The sequence below is a fragment of the Hibiscus syriacus genome, unplaced genomic scaffold (assembly GCF_006381635.1).
Source record: "Hibiscus syriacus cultivar Baekdansim isolate YM2019G1 unplaced genomic scaffold, ASM638163v2 tig00004457_pilon, whole genome shotgun sequence".
Lineage (NCBI taxonomy): Eukaryota > Viridiplantae > Streptophyta > Magnoliopsida > Malvales > Malvaceae > Hibiscus > Hibiscus syriacus.
The window spans coordinates 190,100-207,821 of record NW_024062017.1 but is presented as its reverse complement, the minus strand read 5'-3'; the positions used below and the strand labels follow the sequence as shown (position 1 = coordinate 207,821).

At 36.0% G+C, this 17,722-nt stretch overlaps 2 protein-coding genes and 2 pseudogenes across 2 annotated transcripts; 2 read left to right on the top strand and 2 right to left on the bottom strand.

The window, feature by feature from the left end:
* Window positions 1-246: 246 nt before the first annotated feature.
* On the top strand, window positions 247-4,062 carry LOC120194379 (annotated as a pseudogene).
* Window positions 4,063-4,270: 208 nt separating this feature from the next.
* Window positions 4,271-5,942, bottom strand: LOC120194596 (annotated as a pseudogene).
* An 8,920-nt stretch (window positions 5,943-14,862) lies between these two features.
* LOC120194368 (beta-amyrin 11-oxidase-like) lies at window positions 14,863-16,443 on the top strand. The gene is made up of 4 exons (XM_039196690.1): window positions 14,863-15,068; window positions 15,164-15,884; window positions 15,968-16,057; window positions 16,423-16,443. The coding sequence occupies exons 1-4, from the start codon at window positions 14,863-14,865 to the stop codon at window positions 16,441-16,443; spliced, it is 1,038 nt and encodes a 345-aa protein (XP_039052621.1).
* Window positions 16,444-16,518: 75 nt separating this feature from the next.
* Window positions 16,519-17,514, bottom strand: LOC120194586 (AT-hook motif nuclear-localized protein 23-like). Its single transcript, XM_039196853.1, has one exon. The coding sequence runs from the start codon at window positions 17,308-17,310 to the stop codon at window positions 16,519-16,521; it is 792 nt and encodes a 263-aa protein (XP_039052784.1). The 5' UTR covers window positions 17,311-17,514.
* Window positions 17,515-17,722: the final 208 nt, after the last annotated feature.

The following is a 17,722-nucleotide window of genomic DNA, read 5'->3' as shown; positions in this document are numbered from 1 at the left end:
CATTGATTTCTTTATAGAACACGTTTTAAAATGCATAACCATTTTGTGTAAAATTTGACTGATATATTCAAGTTCTGTCAATGAGTTGAATCCCGAGCCATGTTCTCAATATATATATATATATTGCAAGATAAGTATCGAACGAGTCATCGATATGCTTTGCGAGTGATGGGATGCTTAGGAATGGTAGATTTTAATGAGGTATATATAAGTGCAGTTCATATGCTTGCAAGCTAATATGAATATATGTATGTTCCATCTGCTTATGATCTTGTGATTTTCACCATGGAAAGGAGAAAGAAAGCAATGGAGGAGAAAGAAAGCCTTGATACTTTGAAGTTGGCAGTGGCATCTTTGTACAACAATAATATTCTTGTTTACTTGGACTCGAATTTAGTTGTTCGTGATTTTAATTTGACATTTATAACTCGAGATTTCGAAGATTCTAAAGTTTATATTAACATTTAATTACCTTGGAATACAGCATTTGATCAGAAGTTGAGCTGGCTTAACATTTTTCCAGCAATAAGATTTAATGGAATCACTTAACACTGAAACCTTTAATCATAACTCCTTTTAAATTATTTATGTAATTAACATATTAATGTTTCACGTCTTTTTTCATCAAAATGTGAAATAAATTAAGAATAAAATAAAATAAAGAAACAACAATATTAGTCTCTTTGTCCTTTCTTTCCTGTTTAATTATTGTTCTTATTTTTGCATGGCTATTATCGAAAAGTTCCTTCACACATAGTGCGTAGTGGTCCCCTTAGGTTTACAGTTCAATATTCATATATCTAATATTATATATTTTCAAGCATAATCAATTGCTTTCCTTTTTATGATACATTTTAGCATGTTATACCACAGCTAAAATGTATTATATATATATATTTCATAAACCATTTTCCTTTGTGCTTTGTCGTTTTCTTTGTGACACTTACAGTTTCCTGTCGACATCAGTGTTTGTGACACTTTCCAAGTTGTTAAAGCCTTATTTCCCAGGTTTTGATACAAGAGACTATGAAGACTAGGAGGGGAAAGCATTCTGAGGCAAGTTTTGTTTCCTCTCTTGATTGTATCTAAACTGCCATGCTTTAATGCTAAACTTGGTCAATTTGTTTTCGAATTTCAGGCCTTTTGGTCATCCATCGTGATGAAGAAATGGTTGAACATAAAGCCGAAGGTGTACGATTTTAGCGAAGACGAGGTTGAAACCGAAACTGAGAGTGAAGATGAGGTATATATAAAACAAATGATCATATCATATTCAACAACACTTGTTTCCTTACACTCTTTTCCTTTTTCTGCAATTTCCACTAGCTTTCACCATTAAAGATTCAATATTGCATGGTGATGAGGAACAGAACCATAGCCCTTTGCAAACCAAGATTGCAGCAGCCAAATTTCTGGTATATTTGCTGTCTTCATCTGTGGTTTAATTTAAGTTTGTGTTTGTTATCTGATTTCGATGATTTGTCATTCAGATTCACTGTTTACGGGTCATCGGTTAAGACACCGGAGGGGAAATCAGAAACTCTGCACGTACAGTACATGAAAACAAAGGATGTGAGGTTTGCCTGCAATATGCTTATGCTTATGCATAAAAAGTGCAAGCCTTCTGAGGTGCAGCTGTTTCTAATTTCTTATTGAAACATATCATGGTTGCCGATAGGGTGACAATAGGCACTTGGAATGTTGCTGGAAGACTTCCATGTGATGATCTTCAGATCAATGACTGGCTTTGCACCGAAGAGCCAGCAGATATTTACATTATTGGGTCGGTGTTTCCGTTCCCTGACTGATCTTATACCTGTGTATAACACATTTATATCTGACTCTAATCTTATATCCGCAGCTTCCAGGAGGTAGTCCCTTTGAATGCCGGAAATGTACTGAGAGCCGAGGACTTTGAATGCCGGAAATATACTGGGAGCCGAGGATAACAGGCCGATTCCTAAATGGGAGGCAATCATTCGAAGAACTCTGAACAAAGCTTCAGAGCCTGTAAGAAAGCATAGATGCTATAGTGCCCCACCTTCTCCTTGTTCGGTAACAGATGTATCTGTAGATGAGATACCTGGCCTGCCATTGGAGTATTTGGAGACTGCTAATGAAGTTGGCAAAAATTTACAGCAGAAGAGAATATATGGTTTTGATTGTGAAACCGGGATAGTGTGGCCTGAAGATGAAAATCAACAAGTTCGTTTTTTCTCTGAAGATGAAAACCAACAAGTTCATTTTTCTCTGAGATATCTGATGATAGTTTCATGGAAGCAGCAGTAGAGGAAGAAGGCAACGATAGGGCGATGTCGATGTCGAAGTACGTGTGGATAGTGAACAAGCAGATGGTTGGAATCTACATGTCTGTGTGGGTGCGAAAGAGGCTGAGGAAACATGTTAGCAATTTGAAAGTTTCTCCTGTTGGTGTTGGTCTTATGGGCTACTTGGGAAACAAGGTAATCACTTTTCCCCTGTTCTGTGGATTATGCTTTTCGGATGTCATTGGTACCCATGGTTGAAAAAACTGAACCAAAAGTACCGAAAGTTGAATCGGTTAAACGGTCGCCCGGTTCCACCATCCTGAAAGCTATGCCTCTATATTTTGATCTGTTGCAATATGAAGTTGGCTTCATTATCAGTGAATGCCTTATGTACTTGCTTTTGCAGGGATCTGTTTCTGGGGAAACAAGGTAATCACTTTTCCCCTGTTCTGTGGATTATGCTTTTCGGATGTCATTGGTACCCATGGTTGAAAAAACTGAACCAAAAGTACCGAAAGTTGAATCGGTTAAACGGTCGCCCGGTTCCACCATCCTGAAAGCTATGCCTCTATATTTTGATCTGTTGCAATATGAAGTTGGCTTCATTATCAGTGAATGCCTTATGTACTTGCTTTTGCAGGGATCTGTTTCTGTTAGCATGAATCTTTTCCAATCCAGGCTGTGCTCTGTGTGTTCGCATTTGACATCTGGTCACAAAGATGGAGCTGAACAGAGACGCAACTCCAATGTGTACGAAATCATACGACGAACCAGTTTCTCAACTGTCGCCGATACAGATGAATCACAAACAACCCCATCTCATAAGTAAAACGTCAATGATTTTTCTTATCATTATATAATCAATATATTCAACCTGAACCATGAATGTACGTCGATGGCAACCTCTGTAAACAGTCAGATATTTTGGTTTGGGGATTTGAACTATCGTCTCAACATGCCGGATGCTAAGGTGAGAAAGCTAGTTGCTCAAAAGCGATGGGAAGAACTACTCTGTGCCACAGCTTCATAAAGAACTGCGTAGTGGGCACGTTTTCGATGGATGGAAAGAAGGGCTCATCGATTTTCCTCCTACCTACAAGAATGAAATAGATTCTGATAGATATGTCGGTGTGATCCCTAAAGAAGGGGAGAAGAAGAGATCTCCAGCATGGTAAGCACAAGTTTCTTAAGGTATCCCTGCCAACTGACATATATCTGAACATGGGTATGGAGATATAACACTCCAAGAACCCTTCACATGCATGACAAAGCCTAGAAAAAAGTGAAACACAGAACATCCTCGTGTTGGACACATACCGGTGTCCAGCATTCGCAAGCCAATACTGTAACTTAGGACGAGACCTAATTTACAAGTTTCAGAAGAATGTTTCTGAAAACCATATATACTTGGCAATGTGTTAACTGATAACTCAGAAAGTTCATGTGTACTCATACCTTGGTAGGTGTGATCGTATACTCTGGTCTGGAATAGGCATCAAACTACTTTGCTACCGACGGGCAGAAATAAGACTCTCGGATCATCGACCAGTCAGTTCAATGTTTTTAGTCGAAGTTGAAGTCTTGGACATCGGAAGTTGCAAAGGGCTCTCAATGCTAGAACAGCTTCCGTCCATCCTGAGATTTTCTTTGATGAAAATGGAGACTTGGAGCTTTAGCGTAAACCGGGTAATCAACCTTAAGAATCAAAGAGTTACCAAGAAAACAAACATCTTGATGGCTCTGCTTGAGGCTCTTTTTCTTAATAGGCAGCAGTTATTGTTGTGCCATAATGTGCATGCCTTTGTTTATGAGTTACATTTTTCATATGAAATTTTTTTAAAGAAAATTCAGCATATTTTATTTAACAAAGCCAAGATCGAAAACAAGAACGAGAGAGTATCATAACTTGTTTATGCAGCCATCAAGAAAACCCAGTTTCAAAAGAGAAAAAATGGTCAAAATAACCGGAAAAAATGACGAAGCACCTCATATAACCGGAAAGAAATGTGTTTCCAATCTTTGGGAGAAAGACCAAAACAGATATAAGAACTATTTTCTATCATTCAATGTACACGGACAGCAAATTGATAAATATTACGACATTTGATGTACACAGAACATGTTCTCCGGAATAATTGTATACTGCTCTAACTTGGTTGAGAGAAGTTACAGATTAGAATCTTTCTCAGCTATGAACTTAGGGTGGTGAACCATTCTCGGGCTGTTGATTTGCCTGCTGCTGAGGTTCCTGGGGAAAAAATTGGATTCAAGAGAGAAAAACATGTTATATACCAGTATGCATGAGAGAGAGAGAGGCCATACCCCTTGTGCTCGAGACAGAGAATTCAGCTGGTAGCTTTCCATATTTTCAAGTAACTGTATTACCGTTTTCAGATGTGGAACACTGCAAAATGCGAAAACTAGAATGAATTTACGGTATAATTGGTTTAGATATATGGCCCTACCTACCAAACTAAATAAATGGCTTCTTCGTCAAGCAGCATTAACAAATGTCTACTTCAATAATTAGGATTTAGATACTGTTTTGTGAAACATCTATACATTTTTCTGAAAGTTTGTCACTTCTAAATCAAACTACAGAACTTCTATAAACGTGATCAATTCCGGGACCTGAAATCTACAACTGCAACACATCTTAAACAACCTTCTTATATGTTATATTGTCTACGTTAATGATACACTATACCATATATGCCGTGCTAAAATGGAATAACTTTAAATAGCCTTGATGCACATGATTTCAACCTTTGTAATCCGTTGTCAATATGGGCATTAAGTGATGAAATAGCCCTAGGCATCAGCTCTAACATCTGCATTCGACGAAACAGGGAAGATCGAGATCAAATAACAAAATTTTCAATCGATATTATGCATACAACTATATATCTTTACTCCGATATGGAGGAATCGCACACCTGCCCTGTATTTTTTATTGTAGGAGCTTTGGCCAAAAGATTTTTGGGAAGCTTCATCAATTGTGTCTGTAGAAAAAAAGTAATCAAACATATTACAATGCAAACAAAGTCGAAAGATATAATCCATCGGCACAGGCACATCAACAATCACATTTAAGCAACCGTTTCAAGAGTTCTTAACTGAGTTTGCAACATTTTTGCGCGCGCCCTCACACACACACACACATATATAAACAACTAACAAATCAAGATCAGATTTTGTCTGCAAACATAATACATCAAAATCATAATTCGTAAAGCATCAATCTAACAAAACCCAACCCAAAAATAAGAACTTTCATGTTCCATCTACAACTAAGAGTCATCCCTAAGCTCACAACTCAAACCATGAAACCAAAACCAAAAGTTTCTTTTTTTCTTCTTCTTGTGTGTCCAAAACCAAAAGTTTCTTTTTTTCTTCTTCTTGTGTGTGTGTGTGTCATTGGGCAAAGATAATTTGATTGGGCTCTTAAAATTTACAATCAGAAACAGAATAAAAATGTTTTCTTTGATAAGCTATGGTAGTACCCGAGAAGGAGAAGACTGTTGCATGAGATGGAGGAGATTAGAGGTGGATTGTACGGCCTACGAAATCTGTTCAGTCACTGTTGATTTTGCTGTTCCTTCTCTGCTATTTGTCCCAGCTCGGCCTCCTCTTCCTCTTGTTGCCATTTTCTTCAACAAATCAGAAAACTCGCTGATAAGCCGAAGGAAACAAAAATTTGTACTTCCAATCAGTTGTGCTGTCAAAAGAGATAGAGCCCAGTACCGGCCTGAGTCCACTCGGGCTTTAGAGTTGTTCAACTTTTGAGTACCAAATGTCCATTTTCAGCCCAGGGAAAATTGATTAATTAGATGAAAAAAAGAGACTTTTATAATTAAGTGAAAAAAAAACTACCTACTTGGGTTAATTGCCCCCAAACTCTCTAAACAATCGCCTAAAATTTAAAAAATGACATATGAATTACTGATGAAAAGTGACATTTTTATAAAAAAAATGATCAAAATAATAGAAAAACAATAAGTTGATGGTGGTGTTTACCAAAACATTTCATCAATTCGGCAAACCTAATATATTATTATTCATGTTTAAAGTTAAATTTAATTTATTCCTCTTTGGCTCCTACAAATGAAGTCATCTTGTTTGTTCAAACAGAAAAGTCTACATTTTTTTCAACTCTCGAAAACAATCACTCAATCCCCCAAGTCACCATGACCGGGATTTTGAGGGTAATAAATCCGATAACTAGGCGGAAGCGCGACGCCCAAAGTAGCACAAAACCTTTGAACTCGGTTTCCAAACTCAGGTGTGAATCTTCCGTGATTAAACATCCAATTCTTGCACTTGTAATCCAATCCCTGAATCGCTTCGCAGCACTGAATCTCATATTTATCTTCTTATTAACCACAGAAGCGTAAAGATCATGCACGCATCCATCTGCTTTGTTGAATATTTCACCCCAACACACCTTCGGGTCCGGCAAGTATCTCTCTTCCCATCCCAGAACCGAGAAAACAGGGCTGATGGCTATGGCGAATGACATTGCCATGAAGACCAAAAGGTGCTGTTGAAAATAACCCATTGCTAAGGAACAAGATCTGCTTGGTTTCTTCGGAATGTCTTGCTGGGAATTTATACGAGTTCTTGAATGTTAAAAAAAGCTTTCAGTAATGGTGGTATGTTACAAAATTAATAAAAAGACAACATCATTCATAGTTTGAAAACGCTTAATAAATTAACTCTAAAAATGAAAATTTTCCATCAATACGAAACTCCTCTCACCCTTACCTTAAACTCATTTACTCGAACCTGACAGAATTTGTTACATAACACCGTTACTGAAACCTCTTTTTTAACATTTAAGAAGCCGCCATCAATCCATTCCAAAGAAACCAACCAGTTCTTGTTCCTCTGCAATGGGTTGTTTTCAACAGCACCTTTTGGTCTTCATGGCCATGGCATTCGCCATAGCCATCAAACCTGCTTTCTCGGTGCTGGGATGGGAAGAAAGATACTTGCCGGACCCGAGGGTGTGTTGGGGTGAAATCAACAAGGCAGATGGATGCGAGCATGATCTTTATGCGTCTGTGGTTAATAAGAAGATAAATATGGGGTCCGAGTGCTGCGAAGCGATTCAGGGTCTGGATTACAAGTGCAAGAATTGGATTTTTAATCATGGAAGATTCACACCTGAGTTTGGTAACCGAGTTAAAAAGTTTTGTGCTACTTTGGGTGTTACGCTTCCGCCTAGTTATCGGATTTATTACCCTCAAACTCCAGGTCACGGTGACTTGAGGGATTGAAACAGAGTCGAAAAATGTGAACTTTATCTGTTTGAACAAACAAGATGAGTTCATTTGTAGGAGGCGAAGAGGAATAAAATAAATTTAACTTCAACATGAATAATAATATATTCGGTTTGGTGAATTGATGAAATGTTTTGGTAAACTCCACCCTCATTTTATTGTTTTGATCATTGAATAGGTTCACTGGCGGAGTCAGTGTGTGATGAGGGATGCCAATTGACACCCCAAAAGTTAAAAAAAAAACCATTTTTCCCATATAAATTATATACATATATAATATAAAAGGGAAAAAATGACACCCCTTTCATAAATATTTTGACACCCTTTAGAACAGAAATTGACTCTACATTTTAGAAAAATGTTTAACAATAAGCATTGTCCCTTATATAATGATGTCGATATGACGACTAAGTCTAAGGTGGAGTATTACTTGGATTTTATTTTGGCGTGATTATCTTTCTTGTATTAGTTTTTGATTGAAAGTATGGATTTATAGCGAAGGAGACTCTTTGTAATATAAAATTTTCTTTTCATCAAGTAATTAAGTCTATAAATAGAAAATTTTCTTGGCATAAATATATATTTTTTATATTTATTTCTTATCTATTTTTCGATCATTTACTTGTCGTTTATCTTATAACATTATCAATTGGACATCAAAACTATTACTTCTTGGATAAACCCAACATGACAGAGTTCATCGGGATAGTCATTACACATCAATATCATATTACATAAATTATTCGATAAATATCTAAATTCATTAAATATTCAAATTCGTTGTTCCTATTAAAGTAAATTCAGACCAAAGTGTTAATATTCTAATTCACATTCAATTTGCAATGTATTAATAAGAATATCCAAATCTAAATACTATCAATCTACACTATCTTCATTCATAAAAAAAAAAACTAAAGTAATCTATGTCAAAAATCACTCATCTTTAAGCTCGGGCTCGAAAATGCCATCGACGTTTTAATTTTGTCAATTTTTGCACGGGCGTTTATGTTTCACTGCAATTTTGCCACTCCGCCGTTAATCTGTTAACGGGACGATGACATTGCATCTTTTTTCCGTGACGACGATGCATGGCACCCTCATCAAAATGACGTCGTTTTGTTCATGAAAAATATGTTTTTCATGATATTCGAACCGTAGACCTTTATAATCCAAATCTAAATACCCAACCACCAAACTAACTTAAGAACTTGGTATAACCTTAATAAAACTATTATAAATGTTCATCACTACCACCGTCACCCTCATTATCTTCCTCATTGTCCTCTCTTAAGAACTTACTATCCCGTTAACGGATTAACGGCGGAGTGGCAAAATTGCAGTGAAACATAAACGTCTGTGCTAAAATTGCAAAATTGAAAGTCGATGGCATTTTCGAACCCGAACTTAAAGATGAGTGGTATTTGATATAGATTACCCAAAAAACTAATAAAAGGTTCATATATATATATAAATTTATTTTTTGCCATATTTGGTGGTGAAGGGAAGCCGAACATCATTGAAAGCACAGTAATTTGCATTGTATTCTCAAGTAATTATGTGGGTTTTTTTCTTCTATTAAGTACAATAAGGTAAGAGGAAGCAGCCCACGAAGGAATAAATATGAAGTTGGGAACGTCTAAATATGGTTGTATTTAAGATATTCACATGATAATTGTATGATTATGTATGTGTTCATAATTTGATATACATATATTAAGAACATTTTATCTCGAACTTAGATAACATTAAATTATATCTGTTTTAATATATAGGAATATTTATTTATATTTTTTTTTAACTATTGACAGTGCACATGCACCCTATAGACGCAACATTATTATTACTTTATCAATTCAATTAAAACATTATTCGGAAACGCTTAATAAATCAACTTTAAAAAGTGAGAACTTCTATCAATACGAAATTCCGTTAGGCTTTCACCTTACCGGAAACTCATTTACTGACAAATTTTGTAACATACCGCCGTTATCGAAAGCTGTTTTTATCATTCAAGAAGTCGTATAAATTCCCAGCAAGATATTCCGAAGAAAACAAGCAGATCTTGTTCCTAAGCAATGGGTTATTTTCAACAGCACCTTTTGGTCTTCATGGCAATGTCATTGGCCATAGCCATCAGCCCTGTTTTCTCGGTTATGGGATGGGAAGAGAGATACTTGCCGGACCCAATGGTGTGTTGGGGTGAAATATTCAACAAAGCAGATGGATGCGTGCATGATCTTTATGCTTCTGTGGTTAATAAGAAGATAAATATGGGGTTCCAGTGCTGCGAAGCGATTCGGGGCCTGGATTACAAGTGCAAGAATTGGATGTTTAATCATGGAAGGTTCACACCTGAGTTTGGCAACCGAGTTAAAAGGTTTTGTGCTACTATGGGCGTCACGCTTCCGCCTAGTTATCGGGTTTATTACCCTCAAACTCCCGGTCATGGTGACTTGGGGAATTGAGTGATTGTTTTCAAGAGTTGAAAGAAATGTAAACTTTATCTGTTTGAACAAACGAGATGGTGAGAAAATAAATTTGATGAGTAATTTAGAGTTGTCGTTCCTTTCATTTTCAGTTTCAACCATCACATCAAAGAATTAACCGGAAAAATATTAAATACGAAGCAATGGATGCAGATTCTTTTTCAAATTGATCTTATGAGATTGTCCATCCAATTTAAACCGATGCAGATGTTATGTGTCATCTTAACCAGAGTCTATATTATGAAACCGGATGGACAAATCCCATAAAATCTGCATCAAATGCTTTATATTCAATGTTACTCAACTCATTCATCTGATCAGGGTTTTAAATAGCGGTCTGCGACCGCAATAGCGGTAGCGCTGCCTTCTGGTATACCCGTTATGGCCGCAATTGCGGTAAATATGACATGACTGAAAACGCGACCGCGACCGTAATTTGAATCCCTGAATCTGATGGTTGAAACCGGAAATGAAAGGAACGACAACTCTAATTTACGAATCGAATTGTTTTTTTTTTAAAGGATTTTATGGAAGATGTGGAAAATCTATTTTTTTTAGATTGAAATTTTAAGATTCGTGTTAAGCTAAAGTTATTTAAAATTTGTGACCCAAAATCATATTAGTTTTTTTTGTTTATTATTATTATTATTGAAAGTAAGGATTCATATTGAAGAAAACTTTTTGTAATCTACTATTGTCTTCCCATTAAGTAATTAGACTTATAAACAGGGTCGGTCCAATGAATTTTAATGTCCTGGGCGAGATAATAATTTATGTCCCTATACTTATACCGTATAATAGACAAAACATAAACAATTTTTTTAAAACAAAAATGTAATAGAAATCATAGTCAAACAATATCAATACTAATACAAACCAAAACCTACAAGACTACAAATATCACCTAAAATGATGTCTTCGTGCATTTTTGAAGCAAAACCTCTATTATTTTACGATAATCAAGACTTTGTAAAAATTGACTTTCGATGCTTAGAATTGCTAATCCGTTTAATCTATCTTGAGTCATCGTGTTTCGAAGATAGGATTTCAAGAGCTTCAATTTTGAAAAACTTCTTTCAGCGGAAGCAACCGTAACCGATACCGTCAACAAAATTTTATATGCTATCAACACATTAGGGAACATATCTATTCTTCTTGCAAACTCCATTATTTGAATAGATGTCCATGGACTTTCACCTTTGTGTGCTTCATCCGGCAACATTTTCTGCAAAATTTATAACTCCATAAATAAATATTTTCCATCAATATCAAATTCTTCACCATTTGTCAAATTGGACTCGAGATTTAAACAACATTTTTTTAGTTAGTCATCAAGTGATGAAATTAACTTTGAACCATCAAACAAAAAACCAAATATAGACTCGAAATGTTGTATTTGTTCAAATCTACTTTTCAATTGAACAAGAGTCATATCTACAAGAATAATAAAGTAATACTTTCGAAATGCTTTTGATAAGATTGTTGTTCTCTTTCGGTATTTGAAATTTCATCAAATTGTTTTTTCTATGATAAATACATTTTTTAGGAAATTGAGGTTCAACCCTAATATTATATGCTATTTCTTTAGCTTCATTAATAGAATTGTCAAACCCAATTTCCTATATTCTTCAAAGTAATTAATTAACCCCTCTAAGGTTTTAACCTCAACATCAAGAAGCATATCTTTGGATTGTAATTTCTTACTAACCAAATTAATTCTAAACAAAATTTCATGTCATATAACTAAACTTAAAATAAATTTAAAACTAGAAAGTTCAACATTTACTAGTGATTCAACATTTCGACACACTTTTCCATCATCACTAATTCCGGCTAATCTTATTAAAGCTTCTCTTATTTGAGATAAAATGGCGCATGAAATATTATATTGTCGAGCTAGGTTTAAAAGCAGTGATGATGTTAGTAGATATCATTAAAAATGATTTTATCATATCTCAGTCAATAAGTTAACGTCCAACATAGACAATTGTTAAAATTTTAACAAAAACATGACGAGTTTAGAATATATAAATAGTCAGATGATCATTTTGTCACTGTTAATAGTAAGGAGACTCAACAAAATAACACTCTATAGTTAGGGAATCATTCTGAAATTTTTAATAGTTAATGGACTCAAAAAAAGTAAAATATTATAGTCGAGGGACCATATATGTACTTCACCCTTTTATTGTTTTAAGGGGACAAAAATAAATGATGGGTAAAGAATTGCTTACGTGGATCTCCAGAATGAGCCGCACCCGCTTATCCAAAGCGGAGGGTCGGAATCAAGCGGATGGGATTGGAAGCATGGCCGGGAGCATGGGACCGCGACCAGATCACTGTCGTATCCTTGAGAGCGTAAAAAAACAATGAAAACAATGATGGCTGAGCTGGATCAATTTGGTGGGGACCAGGGTGAGAGCTCCCTCAAACATGCTGTCGATTAAGATCCATCTGTAACATGCATTGAGTCGGGCCTGCTTATAAATAAATAAATGAGATTAAAATTATTCATTAAACCTTAGGTGTCATTACAACTTCTCTTGCAATTTTGATATTATAGTGAATTTTCTAGTTTAGAGTTTTTGACATAGCCGACTATTAAAAAGATACGAAATGGTCCATTAATTTTAAGTCTTCAACTATTAAAAGTTATAAAATGATCACCCGATTATTAATATATTCTAAACCCGTCCTTCTTTGTTAGAAAATTAATGACATTTTGAACTGACGATAATCTGTTGATTGTGATATGATAAAATATGATCCCAAAATCTTAAACGACTATCTTATCTCAATCAACATGTTAACGTATATCTCAGGCTGTCATCAAATTTTTTAACGGAAAAAATACAAGTTTGAAACATATAAATAGCCAGGTGGCCATTTTGCAATACATTATAATCGACGGACTATTTTGTAACTTTTAATAGTTGAGACTTAACAAATCATTGTTCTATAGCCGATGGACTATTTGTATACTTTATCCTTAAATTTTTTAGTAATGAAAGTAGGTAAAACTATTATATAGTTTTTTTTTTTGGGTTATTTTAAGAACAAGGTAAGAGGAAGCAGCGACACATAGGAGAAGGTAGACATCGGGGTAAGGCATGGTATGAGCCGAGCTAAAACAGATTATTTTTTCTGAAAATTTTAAATTTTTATATAATTTAATTTTTATTAATAATTTTTTTCATCTTTTTAAATTTTATAAATTCATTTTCTAAAATTTTATAAGTTCATTCCTAATATAAAATCATAAATCCATCATCCTCGGTACTAAATCGGAACAATATGACATTTTAGACCACACCCTAAATCCAGAAACCTAAATTCTTACCGTAATAAATATGAAGCTGGAAAAGTCTAAATGTGGCTACATTTAAAGGTGAAGTTAATTGAATCCCCCACCCTAAAGCCAAGCTCGCCAACTTGAGAAGACAAAACATAAATCCAGCACAACACCTAAATTTTGATTTAAGTATGTTTGGTAATGGTACTCAGTTTTAACTAATACAAAATGTTCAACAAAAATTAAGATTTATTACTATCAAACAACATAATTATATATACTATATAATTCTTATTATTTTTTTTAAGAAATAGTATTAAAATTTTAAATTCTTATTTTTTTTTAGTTTCTTAATCCGTTATTGCCCCTACTTTAAATAATTCCTTCCTTGAAGATGAAATGCGAGTAAAATCATAAAGTAACAACTGTAACATTATCCTCTGTCGTTAGCTTATTAAAATCTAATTTTAAATGTTGTTAGAAATTTAAATCATAAAGTATGGGATTTTGTGTCATTTGAAGAAGGAAGTAGAACATGTCTCAGAACTGATATACTCGAACGTAAGATCTCTATTTTCCTTAGATATAATATAATCCTCCTTAAATTAATAATAAGTTTTAATTATATTTTAGTATTTAATAAAATTTAAATTTAAATTATTTTTATTGATAAAAAATCCATTTAAAGCAACAATCAATTGATTTAGTGGAAGGAAACATTTTATCGGCAAAACTTTCGAGATAATGTTCTGGAAGAAATTAATTCACGAGATAATGCACTCCCAAGATTAATTGCTCAAATAGGGTGAAATCTACAGTGTTGGCCGTAGGTCGCCATGCCTTCCGGGCGACCTACTAGGTCGCCATGTCTTCTTGGCGAGCTACGAGAGATTGCATGTGCCATGCACGTCCCAACACGCTAGGCATCCGAGGCCATCCGGTCAAGATATACGAGAGCATCCGAGGCCATCCGACCGAGATATACGAGAGCATCCGAGGCCATCCGACCGAGCTATGCGAGGGCAGCCGAGCGAACTATGCGAGGGCAGCCGAGCGAGCGAGCAAGAGTAGGTCGCCCGGAGAGCATGGCGACCTACAAGGTCGCCCGAAGAGCATGGCGACCTATGTATTGGGACGTGCATGTGCCATGCAACACGTTCATTCTCTCTGTGAGTTCGCCGGGAAGCTGGCCACGTATACACTGTGAATTTCACCATATTTGAGCAATTAATCTGGGAAGTACATTATCTCGTGAATTAATTTCTTTCATAACATTATCTCGAAAGTTTTGCCCATTTTATCCCTTCAGGAAAATTAAGAGTTTAAATATTGATGTTGTGAATAGTAAATTGGGCTAGAAAGATTATCTTAAAAAATTAATTAATAAATCAGATAAGTTTAAGACAAAAAAAATTAATTAATAAAAAATCGGCCTAACAACTGCATTTAAGAAGAGTTTTGAAGATGATTGAGGGCAGTTTCCCACTAGTAATTTGAGCTCAAATTACTGAAACCATACGTAGAGAATTGAAGAAATGGATTTGGATTTGCCATGGTTGATTCTCGCAATCATCATTAGAGCTTTATGTGTTTTCTCATTTGGAAATCTGAAGCAGCAGCAGCAGAAGCTGAGCTCTCTCCCTCCAGGCGATATGGGATGGCCATTGATGAACATGTGGTCTTTCCTAAGAGCTTTCCAATCCCAAAACCCAGAATCCTTCATCAACAATCTCAAACAAAGGTGATTATCATCTATAATACTTGTTTAGATCACAGCTACATAATTTATAAATGTTTGTTTAACATTTTGAAACCAACCCAGGTACGGTGAAACAGGCATTTACAAGACCAATTTCTTATGGAAACCAAGCATCATAGTTTGAAGTCCAGAGCTATGCAGGAAAGTGTTGACAGACGACTAGAAATTCCAATTGGGTTACCCTCTTTCAAATCTAGTCTCAATGTAACATCGTTAGACTGCATTTCGAGCTCGGTTAACAAGTGGTTCCGCAGGCTAACAACAACAGTGGGTCTTAATCAACAAGAATCACTGTCATCGTACATAGGAAGCATCGAAGAGATTGTAATCGGTGCATTGGAAGAATGGAGTAAGATGAACAAGCCGATCCTTTTCTTTCCTGAGGTGAACAGGATCACATTCAAAGTCATGATGGCCATCTTTCCCGGTTCTGATACCGACAACACTATTATCGCGACGATGGAGAAGTATTATACAGACGTATTCAGTGGATTGTTTTGCATGCCGATCAACATCCCCGGTTTTGCATATAATAGAGCGGTCAAGGCAAGGGAGATGCAGATGAAAGAGATTCGAGGTATGCTTAAAGAGAGGAAACATGATGACCCGAACTCGAAACGAGGACTGATTGATTTTATTAGGGAAGTCGATGATCCAAATGGTGAAGAATTGGATGATGAACGTGTTGCTATTATACTACTTTTGTTCTTTATCGCGGGTCGTGAAAGTTCAGGTCGAGCCGCTGCATGGGCTACCATTTTTCTCCATGATCATCCCCGGATGTTGCAGAAGGCAAAGGTAAAATGGAATTTTTACCAATTTTGCTTTTAAAAAAAATCAACCATGGAAGAACTCATGACTTTTTATAATCTTTATTTAAGGAAGAACAAGAAGAAATCATGAAACAAAGACCTTCTTCCCAACAAGGTTTAACCCTCGGCGAAATTAAACAAATGAAATATTTATCTAAGGTAAGAATTGACCCTTTTATATATAAAAGATAGAATCTATTCACATTACCTAAATTTTTTTAATTTTATATCATTTTAAAATTGTTAAATGAGTCAAAATAAACAAATGAAATTAATAATAAAGAATGATAAGACATTAAAAAAAATGAAATAATCTCAATAATTTTTGCTTTTGTTTATTCAATGAGAGGAAACGTTGTAAACGAGAAACATGAATTGTATATGTATTGATCTAAATATAATAATAAAATATGAATATATATTGATAAATTTAATGATTGGGTAAATAAATATTTATATGTATAATAAAATAACGGAAAATAAAAATTAGGAGATTAGACAAATATTATTTCATGCTTCATCAGAACATTTCTTATGGAGAATAAGTTTTAAAAATCCGAAAAACAAAGAAGAAATTAAAAGAGAAAAAACCTAAAACAAAGCATTGGTCAATGTACCACCTAGTTTCCTTGCCATGCTTCAATGGGTAAATGGGCATTAGGAGGCATATTGAAGAAAGGCAACCCACCCGGACCGGCTCCGGCCCCGGAAAACATGTTATTCCCACCGTCATCTACGTCACCGCCGTCTTTCATATCATCCTCTTCCAAAGGTAGTCTCTCATAGGTCACATTCGTAAACGATGATGCTATGAGCATAACCGGTCCAGCCGCCATCAGTTCCCCAACCACGCTTCCCCCAACAACCTGCCCTTGTCCGCCGGCCAGAAAGATCGTCAAACTGGTGGCTCCCGGAGGAGCCGGCGGCGGCAAAAACGAACCCGAAAGCGATAAAATCTCGAAACTTCCATTAAGGGTAACAACAGCACCAGCCGCAGCCGGTTGCCTGATGCTCACGTTGGTCACCGTACCTGTCCCACTCAATATACATATCCCTCTTTGCCTCCTCCGAGCGTAGCTCGCAACGCAGTCCAAAATATCGCATCCACTCGAAACTTCCAGAATGTGAGCTCGGAGCGTGTTTGCACTCTCCCGAGTGACGATAACCGGCGGCTTCGGCTTGTTCTTGGAACCCGGTGGACGACCCCTCGGCCTACGGGCTAGAACAAGGTCATCCGAGTGAGCACCGTTGACAAAGTCCTGGGCTTGGCCTGAACCACCGTCAGCACCGCCACCGCGGTTGTTTGAAACATCGTGGTCTTCGTGTTCGAGTTGGTGATTGTGATGAATATCCGGTCTTTGAAGATGGTGTGGAACGTAGCGAGAAGCTGTGCCGAAATCGGGACCGGCCATGCGAGCATCCAAGGGAATTAACAGTAAAAAAAGGGGGGAAAAGAGTTAAAATGGCGTTTGAATATATAATATCAAGGAGAAAATGAGTTTTATTTATTGAAAGAAATTAAAAACAAAGACGAAGAAGAAGAGGAGGAGGAGAACGATTGATCTGCAACGAAATGGGAAAGAAACAAGGGGCGAAGAGGGGACAAAGTCTAAAAAAGCTCAATCATTTTACTCCCTAAAGGTTTAAATAATATGAACAAGGTGCAACTAGTTGAACGATAATTTTTTTTTAATATATTTTGCAGAAGAGAAAGGTGGTGGATGCCAATCCCACTCTCTTCCTTTGGAGCGTGTTTGGTTTGGTTCGGTTCGGATTTGTGATTTTATTATAATACTTTGGTTTAAGTACAACCAAGATATAATA